General features: G+C 39.9%; 1 protein-coding gene across 4 annotated transcripts in view; it reads right to left on the bottom strand.

Moving 5' to 3' along the window:
- Positions 1-1,420: 1,420 nt before the first annotated feature.
- The window catches only part of SLC38A4 (solute carrier family 38 member 4), a 207,504-nt gene continuing 186,019 nt past the window's right edge, over positions 1,421-22,905 (bottom strand). For all 4 annotated transcript variants that reach the window (XM_033957520.1, XM_033957518.1, XM_033957519.1 and 1 more), the window contains exons 14-16: positions 11,821-11,965; positions 10,418-10,515; positions 1,421-4,373 (exon numbers count right to left, since the gene is read on the bottom strand). In XM_033957520.1, the coding sequence (XP_033813411.1) occupies positions 4,272-4,373; positions 10,418-10,515; positions 11,821-11,965 (345 nt within the window). In that variant the 3' untranslated portion in view covers positions 1,421-4,271. The remainder of the gene's footprint in view (positions 4,374-10,417; positions 10,516-11,820; positions 11,966-22,905) is intronic.

Here is a 22,905-nt window from a genome sequence, read left to right on the forward strand (position 1 = left end):
GGTGGCCAGAGGAGAGTCGGGCAGCATGCGCGTTATATGCCTGAGCGCGGTATAGAAAAGTTTTTGTACATATCATCGTGATTTCTGCGCGCTATACCCCTGTGCGCGTTTTACAATGGTGCGCGTTATATCCGCGAAAATACGGTAATCACTAGTTAGTGCATGAGTCCTTACCGTTAATACAAAACAAATATAGGAAAAACCTGCGTAAGGGTGCAGTAAGGCGATTTTCTTTTTTTACCACAGCTTAGTAAAAGAACTCTTTGTAGAATTAAGCAATAGCTTTCCCAGGTCTATCTGCCCAATAATTTTTTAATGGTCTTTTTTCTCCAAGGACTTGTCTAAGCTTCTTTTAAACTCTGGTATATTCATTGATCAGTCAGTCTCAGATTTTTAAGATCTGCTAGCACTTAGCATAAAAACCTTTCTATTTTTGTAAGATATTCTAATAGAGGTCAACAAAAGTTATTAGATTTTTAAAGTGCTAATATGCATATGGATCAGGGTAAGCTTGTTGACAACAGCAGCCATTTTAGAAGTAACTAAATGGGGGAAATAACATTTTTTAATATGGGCATTTGCAAATGTCATAGCACACTATTTTAAGCAGCATTAAGCACATGTTAGACTCCTAATACAGCTTAGCAAAAGGGCCCCAAAATGAGGAATGGGAAACTGGATCTCTGCAGCTGCAGTTGACGTGCTGCAAAATAATCTGAAAATTCAATAAACATAGATAAAGTCAAATTCACCAAATTTTCTTAATTCCATTTTCACACAATCATAAAGAAATCCTATATCTTTTAAAAAGTTATTTTATTATACATCATAATATGTATATTGTAATAAAAAAAATACAATATCCTATTACAAACTGAATCAGATGAATCCACCTCGATTGTCCCATGAGAGGTACTAAAAACTAGCAGATCACATGTCTATCAGAGCTAGATTTACTAGAATTGTGCTACTGCTTTTCCACACATTAACATGCTTTACTGTTTGTCTCATTTTATGCCAGGACATCTGTTTACTAATAGGCATTAAGGCCTGGATTTTCTAAGTGGCGCCATTGTTGGCAGCTGCCTTAAAAGCAGCTGTCGATCTCGTGCCAATAGTGCGACAGCGCTGTTTAGAGAATCATGCCTCTGGCAAAGATAGGTGCCAGAAATGTAGGCAAGGGTTTTCAAGGCCTACATTTCCAGCACCTATCTTTGACATGAATAGGGTTACCATATGGCTGCAGAAAAAGGAGAACGAATTGAGACATCCGGGTGTTACTTCCATTGAAAGCAATGGAAGTAAAACCCAGATGTCTCAAGCCATCCTCCTTTTTCTGGAGCCATATGGTAACCCTAGACATGAGCTATGTCTGTGTGGGCACTTTATGGCGCCTACCACCACTTGCTGCATTAGCCGCATCTATAGTGGCGTTAGGTACCAGTAGATGCCTCTGGAGGCACAATTCTGGGGCTGTTTGTTTAGGTTCCAGTAGGCACTTTGAATTTATACTTAACTTGCATTTCAAACAGTGTTTGCCTCTTAACGTAGGTGCCAATAGGGCGCCGTGTATAGCATTAGCGCATACTAATACAATAATGAATTAACAACATCAGTGCATGCTAATATAGTGGTACATTTCAGTAAATGTACCCTATGTGCGATATCTATTCCACAAATAGAGACAAGAAACATTTGTAATTTTACAGCATTATTGGAGACTGCTATGACACACCACTATTTCAAGTTCTTCAGTTCATTACAATGTAAGGCTAAATACTGAAAGGCAGTGAAAGAGGCAGGTAGATGAACTCTGTTACAAAATTCTCTGAAATATCTTGATCCATTAAGATTTTTTTTAATGATCTGTGTAGTTCAGATTGGACATTTTTCAAAACTAGAAAGCAGTCCTTCTTTTGAGAATTCTAAATACTTGCTCTCCCTTTACATAAACGATTAATAGTGGCCTTTTAGGATGCCAGCTAAAAACTTAAGGCAGATGTTTGTCTTCAGTTGTTAACATCTATAAGAAAAGTAGCTTATCAACACTATCCCACCTTTTACAAATCTGTAGTGTGGTTTTTTAGCGCTGACCATGGCGGTATCAAGCTCTGACACTCATAGGAATTCTATGAGCATCGGAGCTGTTACCACTGCGGTTGGCGCTAAAAACCATGCTATGGTTTTGTAAAATGGGGGGAGGGGGGCTGGGATATATTTTACAGTATGTCTTAGGCCTAAATTCAGACAAAAGCAGAAGAGGGTAGACAGGAGCCAGCTCTTTGGGTGCTTGAGCACCCCTAATACTGAACAAATTCCTTGACTGTGTCCAGGGAGAGAGAATTTCCATTGGGTTTAGCACCCCCAATTATTTTGAAAAGTTGGCTCCTATGAGAGGTATAGTCAGGCCAGACAAAGAGCCGCTAGAGTATCTTTACAAGGTAATTGTCAATACACTGGAAAACTCAGAGACATACTGTATTTTCACAGGAACAGGGAAGCAAACTACACCTTAGTTTGGTTTCATTCAAATGCATAGCAGATCCTAGTCTTATTTATACTTTAAAAAATATATATAAACAGAGCAATGGAGTACACATGGGCCTTTTGCTACTGAATAGTGGCTACCACTTTAACTAACCTAGGTCCCCCTTTTATCAAGCCACGTTAGGGTTTTTTAATTGCCAGCCGCTGCAGTAAAAAGCTCCGACGCTCACAGAATTAAGAGTGTTGGAGTTTTTACTACAGCAGCCGGCAATAAAAAATCCCTAATGCAGCTTGATAAGAGGGAACCATAGTATTCAAGTGGAAAAATTGTAATCCTCTCAAGCGTTCCAAGCACAAGTTAGCTTCAGTATTCAAACTTATACCCTTATATATAATAACAGAGAGCACTACAAGAATTTCAACTAATTTTATATATCAAAAGTGCTAATGCATAAGGAAACTAAATTGATATTAAAAACTACTAGTTATTTTAAATATAAATGATTCGGTATACGGACTTCCCCATCGAAGTAGACTATTCTGACATATGGTTTATAATGGACTATAATCTTTACATGGTTTATGTTAATAGAAAAGTGATTCACTGAGTAACTTGTTTTACAGATAACAGACTCAGCTTTATATAATGTGATTCAAAATGCTGTAATAAACAGACGTAAGAGTGTATGTTTATCTGTCCCACTACTTACACTGACTCTATTTCTGGTACAGACTTGGAAAATCATCTCAAAATAAGGTACTGAATACATACGTCAAAATAAAATAAATCCTACAGCTATTACAGTATAACAAATAGAAGATATGTATAGAAAGAAATCAAAAAGAAAGTACCTTATATAAGAATGCTGATACATATAGAAAATAATTATATACATAAATACATACACATATATATTTATATACACACATATATCAAAATACAGTTTCCGGCACTGAATGCTTATTACCAACAATGAATAGACAAAACTGGGAGATATGTCTCCATATGTCCCCTCTTACATTTCTGAGCTACAATGGAAGACACTTTACAAATGGGATAGAGATTGTTCAGGGACATAAGTTCACAAGCATTCACATTTAAAGTACAAAAAACACACAATTATGCACCCAGCACCTATACTTTGAACTATAAGACAAGGTCTATTTGTCTTGAATTGTAGGATAAGTATGATTCTTGCTCTCCAAAGAGATAGATGTGTTCTGGCAAGAATCATTCTATTTGTTAACAGAAATTGAACAAAGTGATCACCTCCTGTGCTTTCCAATGTTACTTACAGTGAGCAACAAGGTGAGGCTCACAGAGGACCTTATCTCAAAATGGTGCAGCACACAGACCATTTGCAGATGTTTAAAATAAATAATCTTTGAAATAAAGGCACATGCATGTTGTGGCCATCAATGTCTTCCTCCCAGTAGTCTAGAATTTGCTATGGTGAACATATTGAAAAAGTGTACTTTGTGATAATTATATACAACAGTTTCCCTCCTTCTTCTTTGAGCAGTACTGAAGTATCTATCCACAGCACACAGACGACTTTCCTATACCAGTATTCACCCCATGTACTGATATATAAACAACTCATTCTGAAAACGGCATTATAGTGTTCCACATATTTCTCATTGTGCCACGTAATCGTAACAGTCTTTGAACTCCTCCAGCAGTGGTTAGGAAAAGCTTTCCTGTTCAGGTGTCTCTAAAGTCTCTTGGGAAGTAAAAAAAATCTATTGTTTTAATGGAAATACAGCTTCAGAAGCTCCGAGTGTTAATGGTGTTTGGAAGATGTTGAGTTGTGAATCCAGTCCATTGTGATGAGACACATGCTTCCAACCATAAAGATTATGCCCATAACAAGGAAAGCAAGAGCCTGCAATTATAAAGCAAAAAAAAAGAACAATGAACAGTTTGGCAAACAGAATTAATTAGATTTTCTGAAACAAAACTTCTTCAAGTTAGCTGTGGACTCGACCATTGCTTACTATGAATTTTAGCAAAGAAGCATTGCTTTCATGTAAAATGATGAAGTGGATGTTTTTGCTGCTATGATGAAAGATATCTGCTCTGAAACAGTGTTACAAGTGAAATGCAGTCCATGTTGGGGACTTTCTGCCTCCATTTTTTTCCATTTTGTACTCTCAAGTAAATATTTTTGCAACATTATTATTTCAAGTGATTCTGCCTTATATAAAAATAATATTCTTGGATATGAGCCACAATCATGCCTTGATTACATTTATTAGGCACTAAATTATCTCATTGTAAGGGATATTCAGAAGCTCCAATTTGAATCTGTTGTGCCAATTAATGTACCTGTATATGAATCCTTTGTGGCTCTTATTTGCATGCATCCTTCAGGGAATGTATGTGCATATGTTCAGTACTGATTTCAAAAAAACACTACAATAAAAAGATTTTGGAACTGAACCCTATGATTTTTTTTTTTTTCTTTTGAAAAGTGTCCCATTGATTTTGCATTACTTTACATGCCTAAGCAGCCAAACCCCCCCCCCCAAAAAAAAAACAAACAAACAACAAAACAACAACACCCAAAATGCATCAGACACCTTTCAAACTGTATTTTAAGTATTCTATTCCTATATAACAACAGTGCTGGTCTTCTGATAATGTTGAACAAATACTGGATTCTCTAATACAGTGCTTGAAGTGGAAAGATAAGTGCTACACTTACTTACTTCCAGCTTTCCCTGGATCAATAAACAAAGAAAACCGAGACAATACACAACTCTAAACAGCCATGATTTGCTCTATAAAAAAATGCTGACTACAGATCTAAGAATACTTAGAACTTGTATTTATAAGGTGCAAAGTGGTCTTAAAGAATTTAAATTGAAAGCTCAGGGAATTTAATTTAATTTGGTTTGTCAATTCATTTAGCATGTGAGAGGTAGAATGAAAGACAATCATAGCAATGAAATGTTCTTTTATCTTGTTCTGTTTATAAAACTTATTTATAAGCAGCCAGAAAACTAATATACTGTATGTTTAAGTGACAGGGTGGAGTTCCTGTCACTGACCAGTAGAGGGAGCCAGAGCAGCAGAAAGAATGAACTATTTTGCATAACATCCTGTGAAGGCTTCTGGAAGCTGTGCACTTACCCTAAGGGAACAGTGGTGCTGAAAAGGACAGGTCCACAGCAAAACGCTGAGAAAATCAAAAGATTTGTTGGGAGCTAGGTGATCCTCAAGTAGAGGAATGTTGCGCTCTGATTTAACTATTGGTAAGCTTGTTAAATCAACCTATCCAGTAGATCTTGGGGATGATCAGGGGGTTATCCCAGGATTGATGACTAGCAGAGAGCCTGGTACTACTGTGAAATACCAGGGGCATGGATAACTAGACAGTCCTCACACAGAGGAGCTGGAAGAAGTCCTCAAGAAGAGCCATCTTAGAGAGACTAGCTGGGAGACCCGGAAGGAGTCTTCAGTGCATGCATTTAAGAGATGATGACTGAGGGACTGGAAGAGCCCATAGTGTATGCATCCAGGAAAAGGCACCTGAAGGCACTGAAGAAAGAGTAGCCAGAGGACTTGGTAAATCCTAGAGTCCAGGGAGGGGCTCAGGTTTGATGACCGGCAAAGTTTCCAGGACCCATGGGGACTGGCAGTGGCCCCACAAAAAGAGCCAGAAGAGTCAAGGTCCAGGGCTGAGGAGGTCTGGCAAACAACCAGCAGAGGGACTGATGGGATCAGTGGCAACTAGTGGAGAGACCAATAATGGCACTGGAAGCTGCCATAAGCCCCAGAGGGCCAATAAAGGATTGGGAGAGGACCAGAAGACTGTGGAGTCCACGAGGACCTGGAGATGACCAGGAGGGTCTGGATAAACCTGGTCAGAAGTTTTAAGAACGTATGAGTGATGTGTTGCTAACTGTTTTTGTTCCAGCACAGCGCTTGGGGACAGATGTGTGTGACGGGTGTTGACCGCTCAGCCTGATTATATGATCACAGTTTATAAGGATAATTATGGATCAAAATGATTACAGTCTTTGCTGATGTTAAGGGGACAAAAACAGTAGCCAATATTTAGCCGTATGGAGAATGTATAATTCAAAGTGTTCCAGAATAGTCTTCATTTCCAATTGCACTGTGTGCTTGTCCATAGGGCCTGACGCTGTTGGTGTAGAAGCTGTTGGTTTAAGAGATCTCTTACGCTTCCTCATAGTAGAAACCAATAAAAGAAAAAAAAAAATCACCATTAATCTCCTTGGAGCTCCAAGGGGCTTTGAAGAGGCAGGGCACTTCCATTCAGCATTTCCATCCATTGTCTGCCCTTCTCCTCTCTGCTTCCATTTAGCATTTGCCCTCTCTCTCCTCCCCACTACCATTCAGCATGTGTCCTCTCTCTGCTTCCCAAGCCCATCTGGTATCTGCCATCTCTCTTCTGCACTTCCATTGAGCTTTTGCCTTCTCTCTCTTCCCCACTACCATTCAGCATATGCCTTCTCATTCCCATCGAATATCTGCCCCCTCTCCTCCCTGCTTCCATTCAGCATGTGCCCCTTCTCTTCCTTATGTCCATACAGTATATGTCCCTCTCTTTTCCCCATGTCCATCCTGCATGAACCCATCTTTCCTCCCCATGTCCATCCTGCATGTACCCATCTTTGCTCCCCATGTCCATGCAGCATATGCTCCCCTCTCCTCCTCACTTCATTCCTCAAACTAGCAGTAGCAAAACAAAATAGAAGGCTGTATTGTACTTACTTGCAGCTGCTGGTTCTACCCTGGAACAAGAAGTGATGTTGAGGGGGTGAGGCTGGCAGCTGCAGGTAAGTACAATGCAGCCCCCCCAGTTTTTCTTTTGTTTTGGGAAGGCAGCAGTGGCGGTGATCCAGTTTCCCATTACCATGGGAATGCCACAGGAACAGTTCCTGTTTCCGCAGTACTACCGCAGTATTACCACAGAACCACTGTTCCCATGGCATTCCCGGGGAGTTTCTGTAGCTCTCCTCATTACCACTGTAATTACTGTGGTTATGGTTCCTACATCACTCTCTAATAGGCACCTATGCTTATAACAGTTCTATGGTTGGCATTAATGCTTGCACCTAAGCACTTAAGCATGCATCTATTTTATTAATCTAGTATTTTATAAAGGAAAGTAGATACCTACATTCCTTTATAGAATAGGTTCCTACCAGATATCTACTTTGCATTTAGATACTACAGTATATCACTTACACGCTATTATAGATATTACAGAATAGCGATTAGTGTCCCTAATGTCACTTAGTTGTATAAGTGCGTAGCTAAGAACATAAGAATAGCTTTACTGGGTCAGACCAATGGTCCCACAGAGGCCAATTCAAATCAAAAGTACCTAGCAAAAACCCAAATAGTAGCAGTGTTCCATGCCACTGATCCAGGGACTTTTCCTCCAGGGATGTATCAAACCTTTTTTAAAACCAGCTACGTTAACTGCTCTTACCACATCCTCTGGCAATGCGTTCCAGAGCTTAATTATAATCAGAGTGAAAAAATATTTCCTCCTATTGGTTTTAAAAGTATTACTCTGTAACTTCATTGAGTGTCCTTTAGTCTTCATTGAGTGTCCCCTAGTCTTGATGTAGTAAAAAATTGATTCACTTGTACCCATTCTACTCCACTCAAGATTTTGTGGACTTCAATCATATCTCCTCTCAGCTGTCTCTTTTCCAAGTTGAAGAACCCTAACCTCTTTAGTCTTTCCTCATACGACAGGAGCTCCATCCCCTTTATCATCTTGGTCGCTCTTCTTTGAACCTTTTTTAGTGCTACTGTATACCCACAAAAATGCTAGTATTCAGTATATTTATGTGCTCAGGTGACATATAAATGCAGTTGCTGATTTACAGAATTCCCCTTTAATTGCTTTTCAATAGAAAATATAGCTTGTTTGGGTTCTTTGATATATTGCTGGAATATGTGCCCTTTTGTGGATTTCATACATTTATAGTTGAAATACTTCTATGAATATGACAGGTTTTTTTTTTGTTACAACACTATAAAAAAGAGTAAAACATTACCACTCATGTCAAAGGAAAGAAATCTGAGCATTTGGCTGGCTGTTTTGTATTCCCGTGTCAATGTGGATTTGATTTTTGTAGCAAAAAAACAGGGGAAACAAAACCACAAATTCAAACGCAAAAAGACAAAGTGGAATTGTCCAAATCAGAATGGTGAGCACTAAAAAAGTGTCCTTCAACTCTCTGATGAATACAAATATCTTTATTGGTTCTTTATTGGATATATATACAAGATATTGAACCAATAAAGATATTTGTATTCATCAGATGAGTTGAAGAACATTTTTTTTAGTGCTCACCATTTTGATTTTTGTAGACCATTCTGCATTAGCTTATGCAAGTGCTAAATGATGGCATTTGCTTTTATTGGGATTTCAGTTCTTTCACAGGAAAAGGACATGGAAGCCCCAGGGAAGCCTCTTCTAGGTTTTAAGGGGCCAACTATATTGAACATTTTCCTAGGGATATAAAATAGTGAAAATTCCTTAGTCAATCAGACAGGTTTAAAACTCATGGGGGAAAATTCTCTCATTTTATCACTTACGGACTTATTTGGACTATACCAAATGGGTTGGGCAGGTTAAAGAAAACTGGGTTTCTGTTTGAAATTGATAGCACCATTACCAGTTGTGGTGGTGTTGTATAGGAGGGCTGCCATCTGCACCACCTAAACAGAAGCGTTTCTCATAGCCAAGACATGATTAGTTAAAATGTCTTTGGGTGGTGCTTAATATCTAATCTGAATAGAGTTCCATAATCAAATATGATGGATCAATTAAAGTTTTGATGTATTCTAGACACTTAGAGCCGGATTCTATAACTGGTGCCCAAGTTGACAGCCGCTTTAAAAGCGGCCGCTGATCACCTGTCAATCATTCATTTTATTCAATGTTTCAAAACAACTTTTCACAGCAGTCATGGTGCAATGATAGATACCACAAGAGTTCTGGTAGGGGTTAATCCCCCACTCTGAGTTCTTACATTCCATCTTGGATTCTGAGCACCGTTGAAAGTGGAAAGTATTTTTTGAACTGGTTCCTCTATCTGTTTATTTGGGAATCATTCAAGGGCACCAGTTACAGAATCGCGCCTATTCAGAAAAGATAGGTGGCTGAAATGTAGGCCCAGAAAACCCTGGCCTACATTTCAGCTGCTTAACTTTGCCGCTAGATTGCAGCAACCAATCGCTGCAATTCCCCCCCCATCAGCTGAGCGGCAAGGACTCCCAAAGCCATGATTCTGTAACCAGCGCCCAAGTCGGGTTGCCTGTCGATCATTTGAGGGTGCTGGTTACAGAATTATGGCTTTGGGGAGTCCCTGCTGCTCAGCTGATGGGGGAAGGGAGGAAATTTTGCTGTCTCAATTGGCTGCTATGGTCTAGTGGCAAAGATAGGTGGCTGAAATTTAGGCCATGGTTTTCCAGGCCTACATTTCAACTGCCTATCTTGGCATGAATCATGGCTGGGTAGCCGCTTTAGCTCACCTAACACCACTTCTGGCGTTGTCCACTTTGGTTTTCCGTGGTCTAAAGCGGCTACCTAGCTGCGATTGCAGCTGCCATTTATTTAGGCATCGGTAGGTTCTTCAACACTGCCATCTCTGACTTCATTTTTCAATTACTTAGGCTTCAGCAGGGCACTTACTGATACCTAAGTTTAGGCACTGGTTATAGAATTTCCCCCTTAATATTAGTCTTAGGACAAATATTCCCATTGCATTCTCTAAACATAATGATTCCAGTGGGCCGAAGGGTGGCATTGTTCATTCTTGATGTATTGGTATTGTTTTGAATAATGGAAATCTACAAACCCAAAATAAACCAACACTGTTGATGTGAGAACAGCTCCGCTCTTTAAATAATGATCATCAGCCACTATTGTCTTACCCCAATTTTTTGTGGTGACTTGAGGGATTCTTTCTTCACTATTCGCAAGTAAAAGGCAGCAGGGAGGATGAAGATCAACATTGTGGCAGCCGAAGCCCCTAGAATAGAAACCACAGCTGCATTTCAGCTATCACTTGTATTTTCTGAAATCATTGGGTTTAAATAAATTAAACAGAACTGAAAACAGAATTTACAATTTACAGATTATTTTAAATTGAAATTATCTTAAGCATTTCCTTTCGAAAAATTCAGAGCTAGCAAGGACTATGTTTGAACTTTGCACAGAATTGGGCAGTAATATATTACCTTTACATGTAATACATTATTTTTCACTGTAACCTACCTAGAGAGGCATCAGCAGAGGGTGGGCGTGGGGTGGGGAGGAGGAGATGCACCAGCCCGAGTGGCAGAGGCACTGGCGGGGAGGGGAGGGAGGAGAAGTAGAAAAATGGTTCATCACAGCTGTCGTGGATAGGACAATTCATCACAGTTGTTTCATCGAGGCCGTGATGAAATGACCTGTGATGAAACGGCCATGATAAATAAGATAGTAAATATATATTAAGGCCCTGATTCAATGAAAGACGTCTATAGTTAGGTGCCTAGATTGGTGCATCTAGACGCCTAACTGAGTTTTTCTTAATTAGCACCGATAATTGAAAGCACCATTAAAAACCAATCAAAAAAACGATTTAAAAAATTAATATGCCAGTAGGCACCTAACTCGGAAATCACCGAGTTAGGCATCTAAACCGTGGCACCTCCCAGCACCTAAACAGCAAGTAGGCGTGGTTAAGGGAGGATTTGGGGCAGAGTTTGGGCATAGATTGACTTAGGTACCGATAGGTGCCTACCTCAGGTCCACTCAATTAGGCTAAGAAAACCCTGTGCCTAAGGATTCAACACCTACCAGCACCTAAGAACACTTAGGGCTCCTTTTATCAAGGTGCGCTACAGGGGTTAGCACGTCGGACATTTCATCACACACTAACCCCCGCAACAGCCTAAAATCCTAATGCCTCGTTAATGGAGACGTTAGGTACTAGTGCGACAGGTGGTTTAACGCGCGGTATTCCGCGCATTAAACCGCTACCGTGCCTTTGGAAAAGGACCCCTTAGTGCCACTAGACATGATTCTATAAATGGCACCTAGCAGTTGATTGACAACCACACCGAACGGCCTTTAGGAGTTAGATTCTGATTATAGAATCAGGGTCTAAATGCCTACTAACCATCTTCCTTGTAGTCTGTAAAGCATTTGTAGTTGTAAGAGTCCTTAGAAAAATGTGAATGCCCCTAAACTTACTAGACAATTTATGGCTCTTTCGAATAAGTGACTATAGACCATTCTATGCTTGCAGACTGAAAACATAATCCAAAAGGTTCATACCCATGAAACCTACCTATAAATCCAAAGATGTCTTTAATTGAAGGAACAAATATCACAAGGATGTCATTAAAAGCAAGAATGATTGCTGCAATTAGAAAATGCCTTATCCAGCTGAAGGGCCGCCCAGGCAATAACAAGGTGGTAATCGATGAACGGATCTATATGAAAAGAAGGGAAGAAATCAAAGCATTAAAGCTTTCCTCTGTGATTCACTTCATTGTAACATTGCATTTTCAGCACATTTCATTCAGTTCCCTAAATCATTTATATTAAACCTGCCCAAATTAGATCTATCAAAGCATCATCTTTCTGATTTTGTTCAAGAGCATCCTGAGACATTTTTTTCAGAGAGGCAAAAGAAAACATAGGAATGTACAAAAACAAAACAGTGGAAACAGTTAAGAAAATAATATGTGTATTTTACACCAGATCATCTACGTTCCTTTTTAGATCTCAAAGGTTTATCTAGTGGAGGGAGTGTAGCTTAAAGGAATTGCTGGGTTGTAGCGTTTAAGCCTTTACTTTTTGTTATATTATTGTAATATTACTCCCTATAATATCTTTGTTTTCTTTTCCTCCTCCTGATTTGAGGTCTAAGGAAGAGTTAAGTTTCATATATATATTTATTTTAAATATTGTAATGTTTAATGATGCTTTTCTTTTGGAACATGATTCTGTATTTCTAAACCAAGTAGTTATACTTGTAAAGTATGTTAAATTCAATAAAAATAAAGTTAAAAAAAAAAAAAAAAGAAAATAATTTGTCATGACATTCTTGGAATGGGGAGCAATGATTCTGCCTTGTCTCCTTTGTCTCCACCTCACTGGCCTCTTCAATGGGCTTATTACTATGTACTTTATCCTGCACATGTTTTATTCAACTGTTTTTAAATTTTTTTATACCCTTACATTTGTTTGAAAGAAAATGTATGTGTGCCATTTAGGGCTCCTTTTACTAAGATGCGCTAGCAATTTGAGCGCACGCAGGATATTACCGCACGCTACACTGTGCGCTACACAGCTAGAACTAACGCCAGCTCAATGCTGATGTTAGTGTCTAGTGCGCGGGGCAATGTCACATGGGGCAATATCACGCGTGGCAATGTAGCGCGCGCTATTCCGCGCATTAATGCCCTTACGCAGCTTCATATAAGGAACCCTTAGTTATGATTTCCCTTCCATTTTCCAAAATCAATTCAGAAGAGGTCAGTTTTCTTCTACTGCTGTTATATTTGTGTTTGTGATAGATTGGAAAGATTCTGCCTTAAGGGCTCCTTTTACGAAGGCATGTTAGACCCTTAACGCGCGGAATAGCGTGCACTAAAATGCCGCACATGCCTCCTCTAGTTTTTCGGCTCACGTGCGCTATAGCACATGCTAATCTGGTGCATGCGCTAAAAACGCTAGCGCACCTTCGTAAAAGGAGTCCATAGTTTCAAATAACATAACATAACCTATCTCTCAAAACAAAATAAAAACAATTAAATTAAACAAAATTAAAATGAAGCGTTCCATCTTATAAAGCAAGTATGTCTATCACAAAAGTATTTAAAAATCCAAAAATGTACACATCAATATTTGGCTACTGTGGTCAGCATTTCTTTCTTTTTTTTTCTTTTTTTTTTAATGCCAATTGTGGTGATCGCAAAATATACATATCTTCTGCATCACTATCTGGATAGTGGTTGATGCTGATTATCTGGATAAGGTAGTCAGTACTGGAACTTATCTGGATAGTGGCAATTCTTTAAGACCACTCTCTGGATAAATAACTGGATAGTTTGAGACAGCTTGTTATCTGTCATAACTTATGACAGATAGCAGAGTGAATGTTGTCATTGACCAGATAAGTTCTGGGACTGCCCTGGTGGGTCCCATGTTCTATCCTGGTTTTTATCTGCATAGTGTTGAGGTGATCTGTAAGGAGATTTAGCGGCATTATCCAGACAGCTGTTGAATTTTGAGCTGGTAATTTTTGACAAAGATGAAAATGTTATAATGCTCTTGCATTGCTCTATGGTACGGCCGCACCTCAAATACAGTATAGTTCATGCAAATAATGTCACCTCCTCTGCTACGACACAACCATATGGTGTCCCTCAAGGTTCAATCCTTTCCCCACTACTATTTAATATCTTTCTTTCTCCTCTTCTTACATTAGCCCAATCTATCGGATTTACAATTTTCGCATACGCAGACGACATCCAACTGCTTCACCCAGTCAATACATCAAATATATCTGACATAAAAGACATAAATAACAAATTGGACATCATAAACGATTGGCTGTTCACAAATAAACTTTCCCTCAACTTAGATAAATCCCGAGGCCTCCTACTTCCAATTAAAACCTCAGAATCCTTATTGGATAATATCTCAATCAAATCTACCCCAATTCAAATGGACACAAAAATAAAACTATTAAGCGTTACCATTGATAGGGATCTTACTTTCCACGATCATATAAGTACAGTCGCAAAAATCTGTTTTTTCAAACTACGTATCATCCGTAGTTTGATGTCCTAGAGACCGTAATTTCTGTCCTAGAGACCGATTTAATCACTATTCTGACACATTCTTTAGTTATCTCCCATCTAGATTATTGCAACTCACATCTCAATGGTCTCCCTCAAATAGAAATTCAACGTCTACAACTAATACAAAACACTGCAATAAAACTTATTTATAAAATAGGCAAATACGACCATGTCACTCCTCTCCTAAAAAAAAAAAGCTCACTGGCTCCCCATCTCTCACCGTATTACTTATAAAATCATTTTACTTTCCTTCAAAATAAAACTCTCTCACCAGCCTACTTTCCTTGATAAACTTCTCATACCCCAATGCTCCCCACGCACCCTAAGATCAACTGATCAAAACCTTCTTTTTATTCCCTCCATAAAAGATTTTTATTATACACGAAAAGTAAATTTTGCAGTAACAGCTCCAACCTTATGGAACCTCCTACCACAACAACTTCGCGATGAACAACGTTTAGATAAATTTAAGACAGGCCTAAAAACCTTCTTATTCCGTGACGCATTTCCTAGTGCTTAGACTCATCATCTTTCCTTTTCATTCCAGCAACCAACCGCTTTAACAAAGCTACCCCACCCTGTATGTTTTATCCCAACCCCACTATCTCCTTTTTCTTCTTAAATATGTAACTTTTCCCCTCCTCTCCCATCTACCCTCACTCTCAAGTTTGTCTTGTTAATAATATTTATGTTCACACTATATATTTAATACACCAATTTATTTTATCTTTAATTTTTTAGTCTTCCTATCTTTTAAATTTTACTGTTAACCGGCCAGATATTTGTTTGATGGTCGGTATATTAAAACTAATAAACTTGAAACTTGAAACTTGTGTGCAGTTCTGGTCGCCATTTCTCAAAAAAGATATAGTTGAATTAGAAAAGGTACAGAGAAGGGCGACAAAAATGATAAAAGGAATGGGACGATTTCCCTATGATGAAAGGCTAAAGCGGCTAGGGCTCTTCAGCTTGGAGAAGAGATGGCTTAGGGCTGACATGATAGAGGTCTATAAAATAATGAGTGGAGTGGAAAGGCTAGATGTGAATCGTTTGTTCACTCTTTCCAAAAATACTAGGACTAGGGCACATGGTCTGTAGTTTTTTTTTCTGTATATTTTCTTTTCATCCTACATAAAGAACATTGCAATAATCTAGTTGGGACAGTACCAGTGACTGAAACAAGATTTGAAATTTTTCTTGGTAAAGCAATGCTGGATTTGTCTCAGTTTTCTCAGTGTTGTGAATATTTTCTTGGTTAATGTTCATGCTTATGCCTTCCAGGATAGGTTCTTGTCGAATATAATCCCTAGGATTCTCAGTTCTGATTCTAGTTTCAGCGAAGCGTTATGCAACATTGATGATTCTGGGTGGACTTATCCGTAAAAAAATGTTTTTTTTCTTTATTTGGTTTCAGTTTCAAGTTGTCAGCCCAGTTGGCAACTAGGCGAGTGATTTCCTCTACTGATTTGTTGAACTTGTTTTCTTTATTGTAGAAAGGCATGCATATTGTAATATATTATAATATCATCAGAATACTGCTGCGAAGCTGATCTTTGGAAAACATAAATTTTACCATGTGACCCCTTTACTTCAGAGTCTTCATTGGCTCCCAGTTTAACTTAGAATTCAATTTAAATGCGCTTGTATTTCTTTTAAAATTCTACATGGCATTTTTAATCCTCTTATTCCTTTATTTTGGAATGTTTATCGATTCTCCTTTGCAAGAGGTTTCCAACAATTTAAATGGAAGTGAGAGTTTAAATTGTTGGAAACCTCTTGCAAAGGAGAATCGATAAACATTCCAAAATAAAGGAATAAGAGGATTAAAAATGCCATGTAGAATTTTAAAAGAAATACAAGCGCATTTAAATTGAATTCTAAAATAAACTGGGAGCCAATGAAGACTCTGAAGTAAAGGGGTCACATGGTAAAATTTAAAATTTAAAAAAGGGATTAAAGGAGTCAAGATCTTCAGTCAATCTTTGGTCTTTAAACTCTCGCAATTCTGGAATGACCTCCCCTTTTTTTTTTCAGGAGTTCCAGTTCATTTCAATTTTTTCATAAATCTTAAAACTATTCTATTTGCCAAACATTTTGAAAATTAATTCTTTTGAAATTTTGCTATTATCTTCTATTTATGATTTGTAAATCATTCCCTGTTTATTTAATTGCTGTAAACCGAGTCAAGACTTCTCAGAATGATGACTCGGTATACAAAGTTAAGCTTTAGTTTAGTTTAGTTTAGTTTTAATCTGCATAGGAGAAGTAAGTTCTTGTCTAAAAAGTGACCTAGTATTGACATCAGTGCTTTGAAAAGTATTGGCGAGAATGGTGAGCTTTGGGGTACTCTGCTTAATGCTGACCATTCTGATCTTTTTCTATTCATTTTTATGCTTTATGTCTGTTTGTTAGGAATCTTCTAGCCAAGTGGTGCAGTGGTTAAAACTACAGCCTCAGCACCCTGAGGTTGTGGGCTCAAAACAATGCTGCTCCTTGTGACCCTGGACAAGTCACATAATCCTCCCATTGTCTCAGGTAATTAGATAGATTGTGAGCCATTGGGACAGACAGGAGAAAATGCTTGAGTACCTAAATAAATTCATGTAAACTCTTCTGAGCACCCTTAGGAGAACAGTATAGAAAATTGAATAAATAGATAAATAAATAAATGTGCACCTTACCACTTATCCCTAGGAAGTTTAGGATCAGTAGTAAGAGTTGATGGTCTACTATATCAAATGCACTACCTAAGTTGAATTGTAGTTCAAGAACTTGTTGTGCATGCTCATGTGTGTTCTAATATCAGATGTCAGGGCACTGAGTATTATTTATAGTAGTGTGGTGCGTAATAGAGAATGACATGGGGACCGTATACCGTGGTAAACCGTGGTCACTGCAGTAAATCCACAGTAATGGGGACATTTGCAACTGGTTTACTGCAGGAATGGGTTCAAGACCTTTCACTGCCCCGCGAGAATGGGGACAAAACCTTTCACTGCCCCGTGGAAGCGGTGAAAAGTCTTGCTCTTGTGGTAATAAAATTGCACCCGTGTTAGACTCACCATCTCCTCCCCAGCTCCTCTTGAGCCTATTTTACCTTCAGGAGCCAGCCATGCCACGATGAAGACAGAAGGAACCCAAAACCAAAGCCTGAGACCAATGTGATTTGAAGAATAAAATTACCAGGTAGAAAAAAAAATTATTTTATATTTTGTGATTAGAATATTTCAGATTTGAAATATGTATCCTGCTAGAGCTGGTATTAGACATAACTGGGAACTGCAAAGCACAGGCTGTGCTTCTTTAGCTTCCAGCTGGTTTAGGGCTCTCTCTCTCTCTGACCAGGGGGTAGTTGCCCTAGTTGCTCTTCCCTAACACTATTCCTGCCATGTGTGACTGAAGTATTTTGTTAGCTTGATTTTTCTGTAGTAATTTGGCTTTCATAATAGTGGAGGGGGTATTTGTGAAAGGGAAGGGAAACAGGGGTTTTGTTGATCCTTGCTCTGCATTACACTTCCCCCTCCGAATCCGCGGTTTCAGCATCCGCAGATACGGTTATTCGCGGTTTTAAACCCAAAAACCTATTTTAATTTTTTGGGCTATTTTAAGCCCTATAAACCCCCCCCCCCTTATGCTTTACCTGGTGGTCCAGTGGGTTTTCGGGGCAGAAGCGATCTTCCCATGCTTCTGCCCCATGCAGATCGCTCACAGGAAATGGCTCAAGAGACTACGGAAGCTCAAGGCAGCCATTTCCTGTGAGCGATCTGCATGGGGCACGAGCGTAGGAAGATTGCTCCTGCCCCGAAAACCCGCTAGACCACCAGATAAGGCTTAAGGGGGGTGGGCTTACAGGGCTTAAAATAGCTAGGTAGGGAGGGGGGAAGCAGGCCTTAAGGCCAGAACTGGTGCAAATATTCGTGTTTTTTTAATATTTGTGGGCCGGCTCTGCCCCTAATCCCCGTGGATATGGAGGGAGAAGTGTATTTGTGTTTATAAAATTACAATTGTACAGAATAGTCACTTTTTTATACTTTAACAAAATAAGTTCAGTATAAAAGCATAACTATTCGAGGCTTGTGCGGGAGGGATCTGACAGTTTGCAGAGTGGGGACGGGATGAGGACTGAGCTCGCGGGGATGGGGAAGGGACAGGGACTGAGCTCATGGGGGCGGGGTAGGGACGGTGATAATTTTTTTTCCCCCATGTCATTCTCTAGTGTGTAATAGTTTATGGCGTTCCAGATGCTTTATGATTTGATTTGTTACCATGCTTTTTAATATCTTGAGGTGAAGTGGGATTGAAGCCCCTGGTCTGTAATTCTTGACATCGTTCATTTATCCTTTTTGATCTTGTGGGATGGGTGTTAAAATGATTTTTCCTAGGTATCTGGGGAATATTCCTTTTTTTAGTGAGTTGGTCAGCCAGTCTAATAGATAGATGAACATTTTAGATGAGTTTTTGTAAATAAATTAGACAGACATCTAATGAGCATTGAGATGGATTTTTTTGTAGGTAAATTGGAGAGACATCTAATGAGCATTGAGATTTGGGGCTCCTTTTACTAAGGTGCGCTAGTGTTTTTAGCGCATGCAGAAAATTCTGCGCTTTAAGGCCCTAACGCACCTTAGTAAAAGGAGCCCTTGGTGCATTTGGGTAGTAATCTTATTAACTCTGTTTCTGTGATTGGGGAGAATTCCTCCCAGTACCTATAGTATCTGCTGGACATTTTGTTTGTGGAGAGTCTTCTCTCTCTGGATTTTGTGCTATTTCTTAATACTACTATGCAGTTCACTGCATTTCAGTGGTGTGTGGTGACATTTGGAGCAGGAGATTCAGTAGATATGCTATATCAAGGGTATCCAACCCTGGCCTTCACCAGGTTGGGTTTTCAAGATTTCCATAATGAATATGCGTGAGGTCTATCTGCGTACAGTGGAGGCACTGCATGCAAATAGATATCATGCATATTTATTGGGAAAATCCTGGGAAATCTTGAAAAAATGGGTGGACCTGGGTAGACTGTGACTCCTGGGAAATCTTGTGAATCCTGGAAAATCTTGAAAAAATGGGTAGATTGTGACTGTGACTGTGTAGTTAGATCTACCCAGCCAGCAGCTGTTAACCTTCCATCATCAAGACTCAAGGTGAACAAAGCTATGGGACCGTACAAACTACACCCCAGGGTGCTCACGGAGTTGAGTGACATCCTGGCGGAACCGTTATCTGCACTCTCCAATCTTTCCCTAAGTACAGGAAGAGTCCCGTTGGATTGGAAAATGGCTAACGTCATTCCACTCCACAAAAAGGGATGCAGGACGGAGGCTGAGAATTATAGACTGGTGAGTCTTACATCTATAGTGAGTAAACTTATGGAAACATTAATCAAACGCCAATTGGATACAATCCTGAACGAGGAGAATCTACGAGATCCCCATCAACATGGTTTTACGAAGGGAAGGTCCTGCCAATCAAATCTGATCAGCTTCTTTGACTGGGTAACAAGAAAGCTGGATATAGGGAAGTCCCTGGACGTCGTGTACTTGGACTTCAGCAAAGCGTTTGATAGCGTCCCACATCACAGGTTATTGAGCAATATGGGTTCGATAGGACTGGGTGAAACATTAACCGCATGGGTTAGGGACTGGCTTAGAGGTAGAATTCAGAGGGTAGTGGTAAACGGTACCCTCTCCGATACGATGGAGGTGATCAGCGGAGTGCCGCAGGGCTCAGTCTTGGACCTGATCCTATTTAACATCTTTGTAAGAGACTTGGCTGAGGGACTTCGAGGTAAAATTACATTATTCGCCGATGACACCAAACTATGCAATATGGTAGGCAACCGCACAACAGATGAAAGCACAGTGCCCGGCAAAAGCTCAATGCCCGACAGTATGACGCAGGACCTACTCCTGCTGGAGCATTGGTCAAAAACTTGGCAACTAAGTTTCAATGCCAAAAAATGCAAGGTCATGCACCTTGGCGGCAAAAATCCATGCAGGACTTACACCCTAAAAGGTGAAATCCTAGCAAGGACTGTAGCAGAACGTGACTTGGGGGTGATCATTAGCGAAGACATGAAGACTGCCAATCAAGTGGAGAAAGCTTCATCCAGGGCTAGACAAATCATGGGCTGTATCCGTAGAAGTTTCGTCAGTCGTAAGCCCGAGGTCATAATGTCGTTGTACAGATCCATGGTGAGACCCCATCTGGAATACTGTGTACAATTCTGGAGGCCGCATTATCAAAAAGATGTGCGGAGAGTTGAGTCGGTTCAGCAAATGGCCACCAGGATGGTCTCAGGTCTCAAGGATCTCCTGTATGAGGAACGACTGGGTAAGTTGCAGCTGTACTCACTCGAGGAACGCAGAGAGAGGGGAGACATGATTGAGACATTCAAATATGTCACAGGCCGTATCGAGGTGGAAGAGGATTTCTTTTTCCTTAAAGGACCCACGGCAACAAGAGGGCATCCATTGAAAATCAGGGGTGGGAAATTTCATGGCGAAACCAGAAAATATTTCTTCACCGAAAGGGTGGTTGATCGCTGGAATAATCTTCCACAACAGGTAATTGAGGCAAGCAGCGTGCCAGATTTTAAGAAAAGATGGGATTGGCATGTGGGATCTCTTCATGGAGGTAGTTAGGGGGTGGGCGATTAGTATGGGCAGACTAGATGGGCCGTGGCCCTTTTCTGCTGTCATGTTCTATGTTTCTATAGTCCAGCATCTTCTGGCTAGAATGCAGTGTCAGGAGCCCAGCATTCCTAGACCATTCTTTCTGCTGTCTGCATCTCTTCTTCTTCCTGGGAGGATTCAAGCTACAACAATTAACAATTTGAACTCTGTAATGATCTGGAGATCTACAGGAGGAGAGGAAAAAGTGCTGGGCTACTGGTGACACATTTGTCTGCCTTCCATAAAAGTTGGGATAGGGGGTGGCGCTTCAGCTCCCACGCCTCTTCCTGCCTCCTGGTCCTAGCTCCCAGGTGTACTAGATCTGCCCTGAAGAACATAATTGGGGATTCCGGCAACCCTGGTGATGTCGGCAGGGGGGTGGGGGTGGAGCTTCAGCTCCCATGCTGCTTCCCTGCTTCTAGATCCCGTTTGGAGTAGCTTCTGGGTAGATTAGAGCTGCCCTGAAGAACTTAATTGGGAATTCCGGAGGTCCTGATGATGTCAGCAGGGGGGCAGAGCTTCAGCTCACATGCCTTTCTCCTGTCTTATGAATATAGCTCACATTGAGCCACTACTGAAAAAGGTGTGAATTAAATCCAAAATCAATTGAATATAATTTACCTTAAGTTACTGAAAAACGGAGAGGAGCTAAAATTTACTGTCCAATTTTATCCAAAAATATTAATTTTTCTCATCTTAAAATCTAGCTAAGAGCCAAGTTTATAGGCAAATTATTTAGAACAAAGCCTTTACTTATCTAGCTATCTATCCATTTATCTGTTTCTCACAGTTTGCTTTCAATACTTTTAACTTGGGAAGTATGAAGGTAAAAGGTCAGTTTCACATTTACTGTCTGCAGCAAGAGCAGCTCAGGTTACACAGACCACTAGCAAAAGAAACTGGAAGGTGGAGCTGTACACATGGAAGCTATGAAAGCACAGTTGAAGTCAGCAACACATCATGTGCTCCAATGAACTGATAAGACAACTGCATTCCGCCTCTTAGCTATTGAATGACGGAAATCTCCTCTCAGTTAATACAGCAGCCTGACTACAACTTTTGATTCTTTTATACTGTATATGGAGTTTGGCATTATAAAGGATAAATGTTTTGAACTATTTTTTATAAAGATTTTAGATCCCTGCTTTTTCCTTTCATTGGAATCTGCCTTTCAAGTTTGCATTTTGTATTTCTGCTTTTCTAGTAACAGTTCTTATAGAACTATTTACAGTATTTCCTGTTTGTTTGTTTTTCTTCCTGTGAATCAGTGTTAGATGTGTTTATTGCTGCAAAACCAAATGAATACAAGTGATGCCACAATGCTGTAGGATGCTTAAGTGTGGCCAATCTGATTTCATTAAGGAAACATCTTGTAGGAAAAAACAATCAGTGGTGGGTGGGGGTTGGGGAAGAGAAAGGAGAGAGTAGCAGCAATGAGGTGGGGAGGACCTCAGGAGTGGCAGGAATAGCAACTGGAAGGTGTGGACCTGGAGATAGCTGACTGGTCTGAAGTAGGGGTGCAAGAGGTGAGGAATAGAATGAGCTGCAGCTAAGACCATGTTTTTAAATTTTCCACAAAACAACAAGGTTGAAAAGTACACAGATTCTGAGCAGTGAAAACAGGGACTGATCTCATGTTCAAGGACTTTTGGGCCACCTATTAGGACACATAGGGCCCCTTCCTGGTTACAACTGCCAGGGCTTAAAACCTTTTGCAAAGACAGTAGCTTTCTCAGAAGTACTGCCTACATATGGAAAGGGAAAAGAGAGTTAAAAACACCGAGGACTTCAATAGGTGGCTCAAAGCCTGGTGTTATCAAGAAGGCTTTAGGTACATAGGAGGATGGGGAAATACATGGAAGTACAAGAAACTACTACTATATTGTA

This window comes from Geotrypetes seraphini, chromosome 9 (genome assembly GCF_902459505.1).
Source record: "Geotrypetes seraphini chromosome 9, aGeoSer1.1, whole genome shotgun sequence".
Classification (NCBI taxonomy): domain Eukaryota; kingdom Metazoa; phylum Chordata; class Amphibia; order Gymnophiona; family Dermophiidae; genus Geotrypetes; species Geotrypetes seraphini.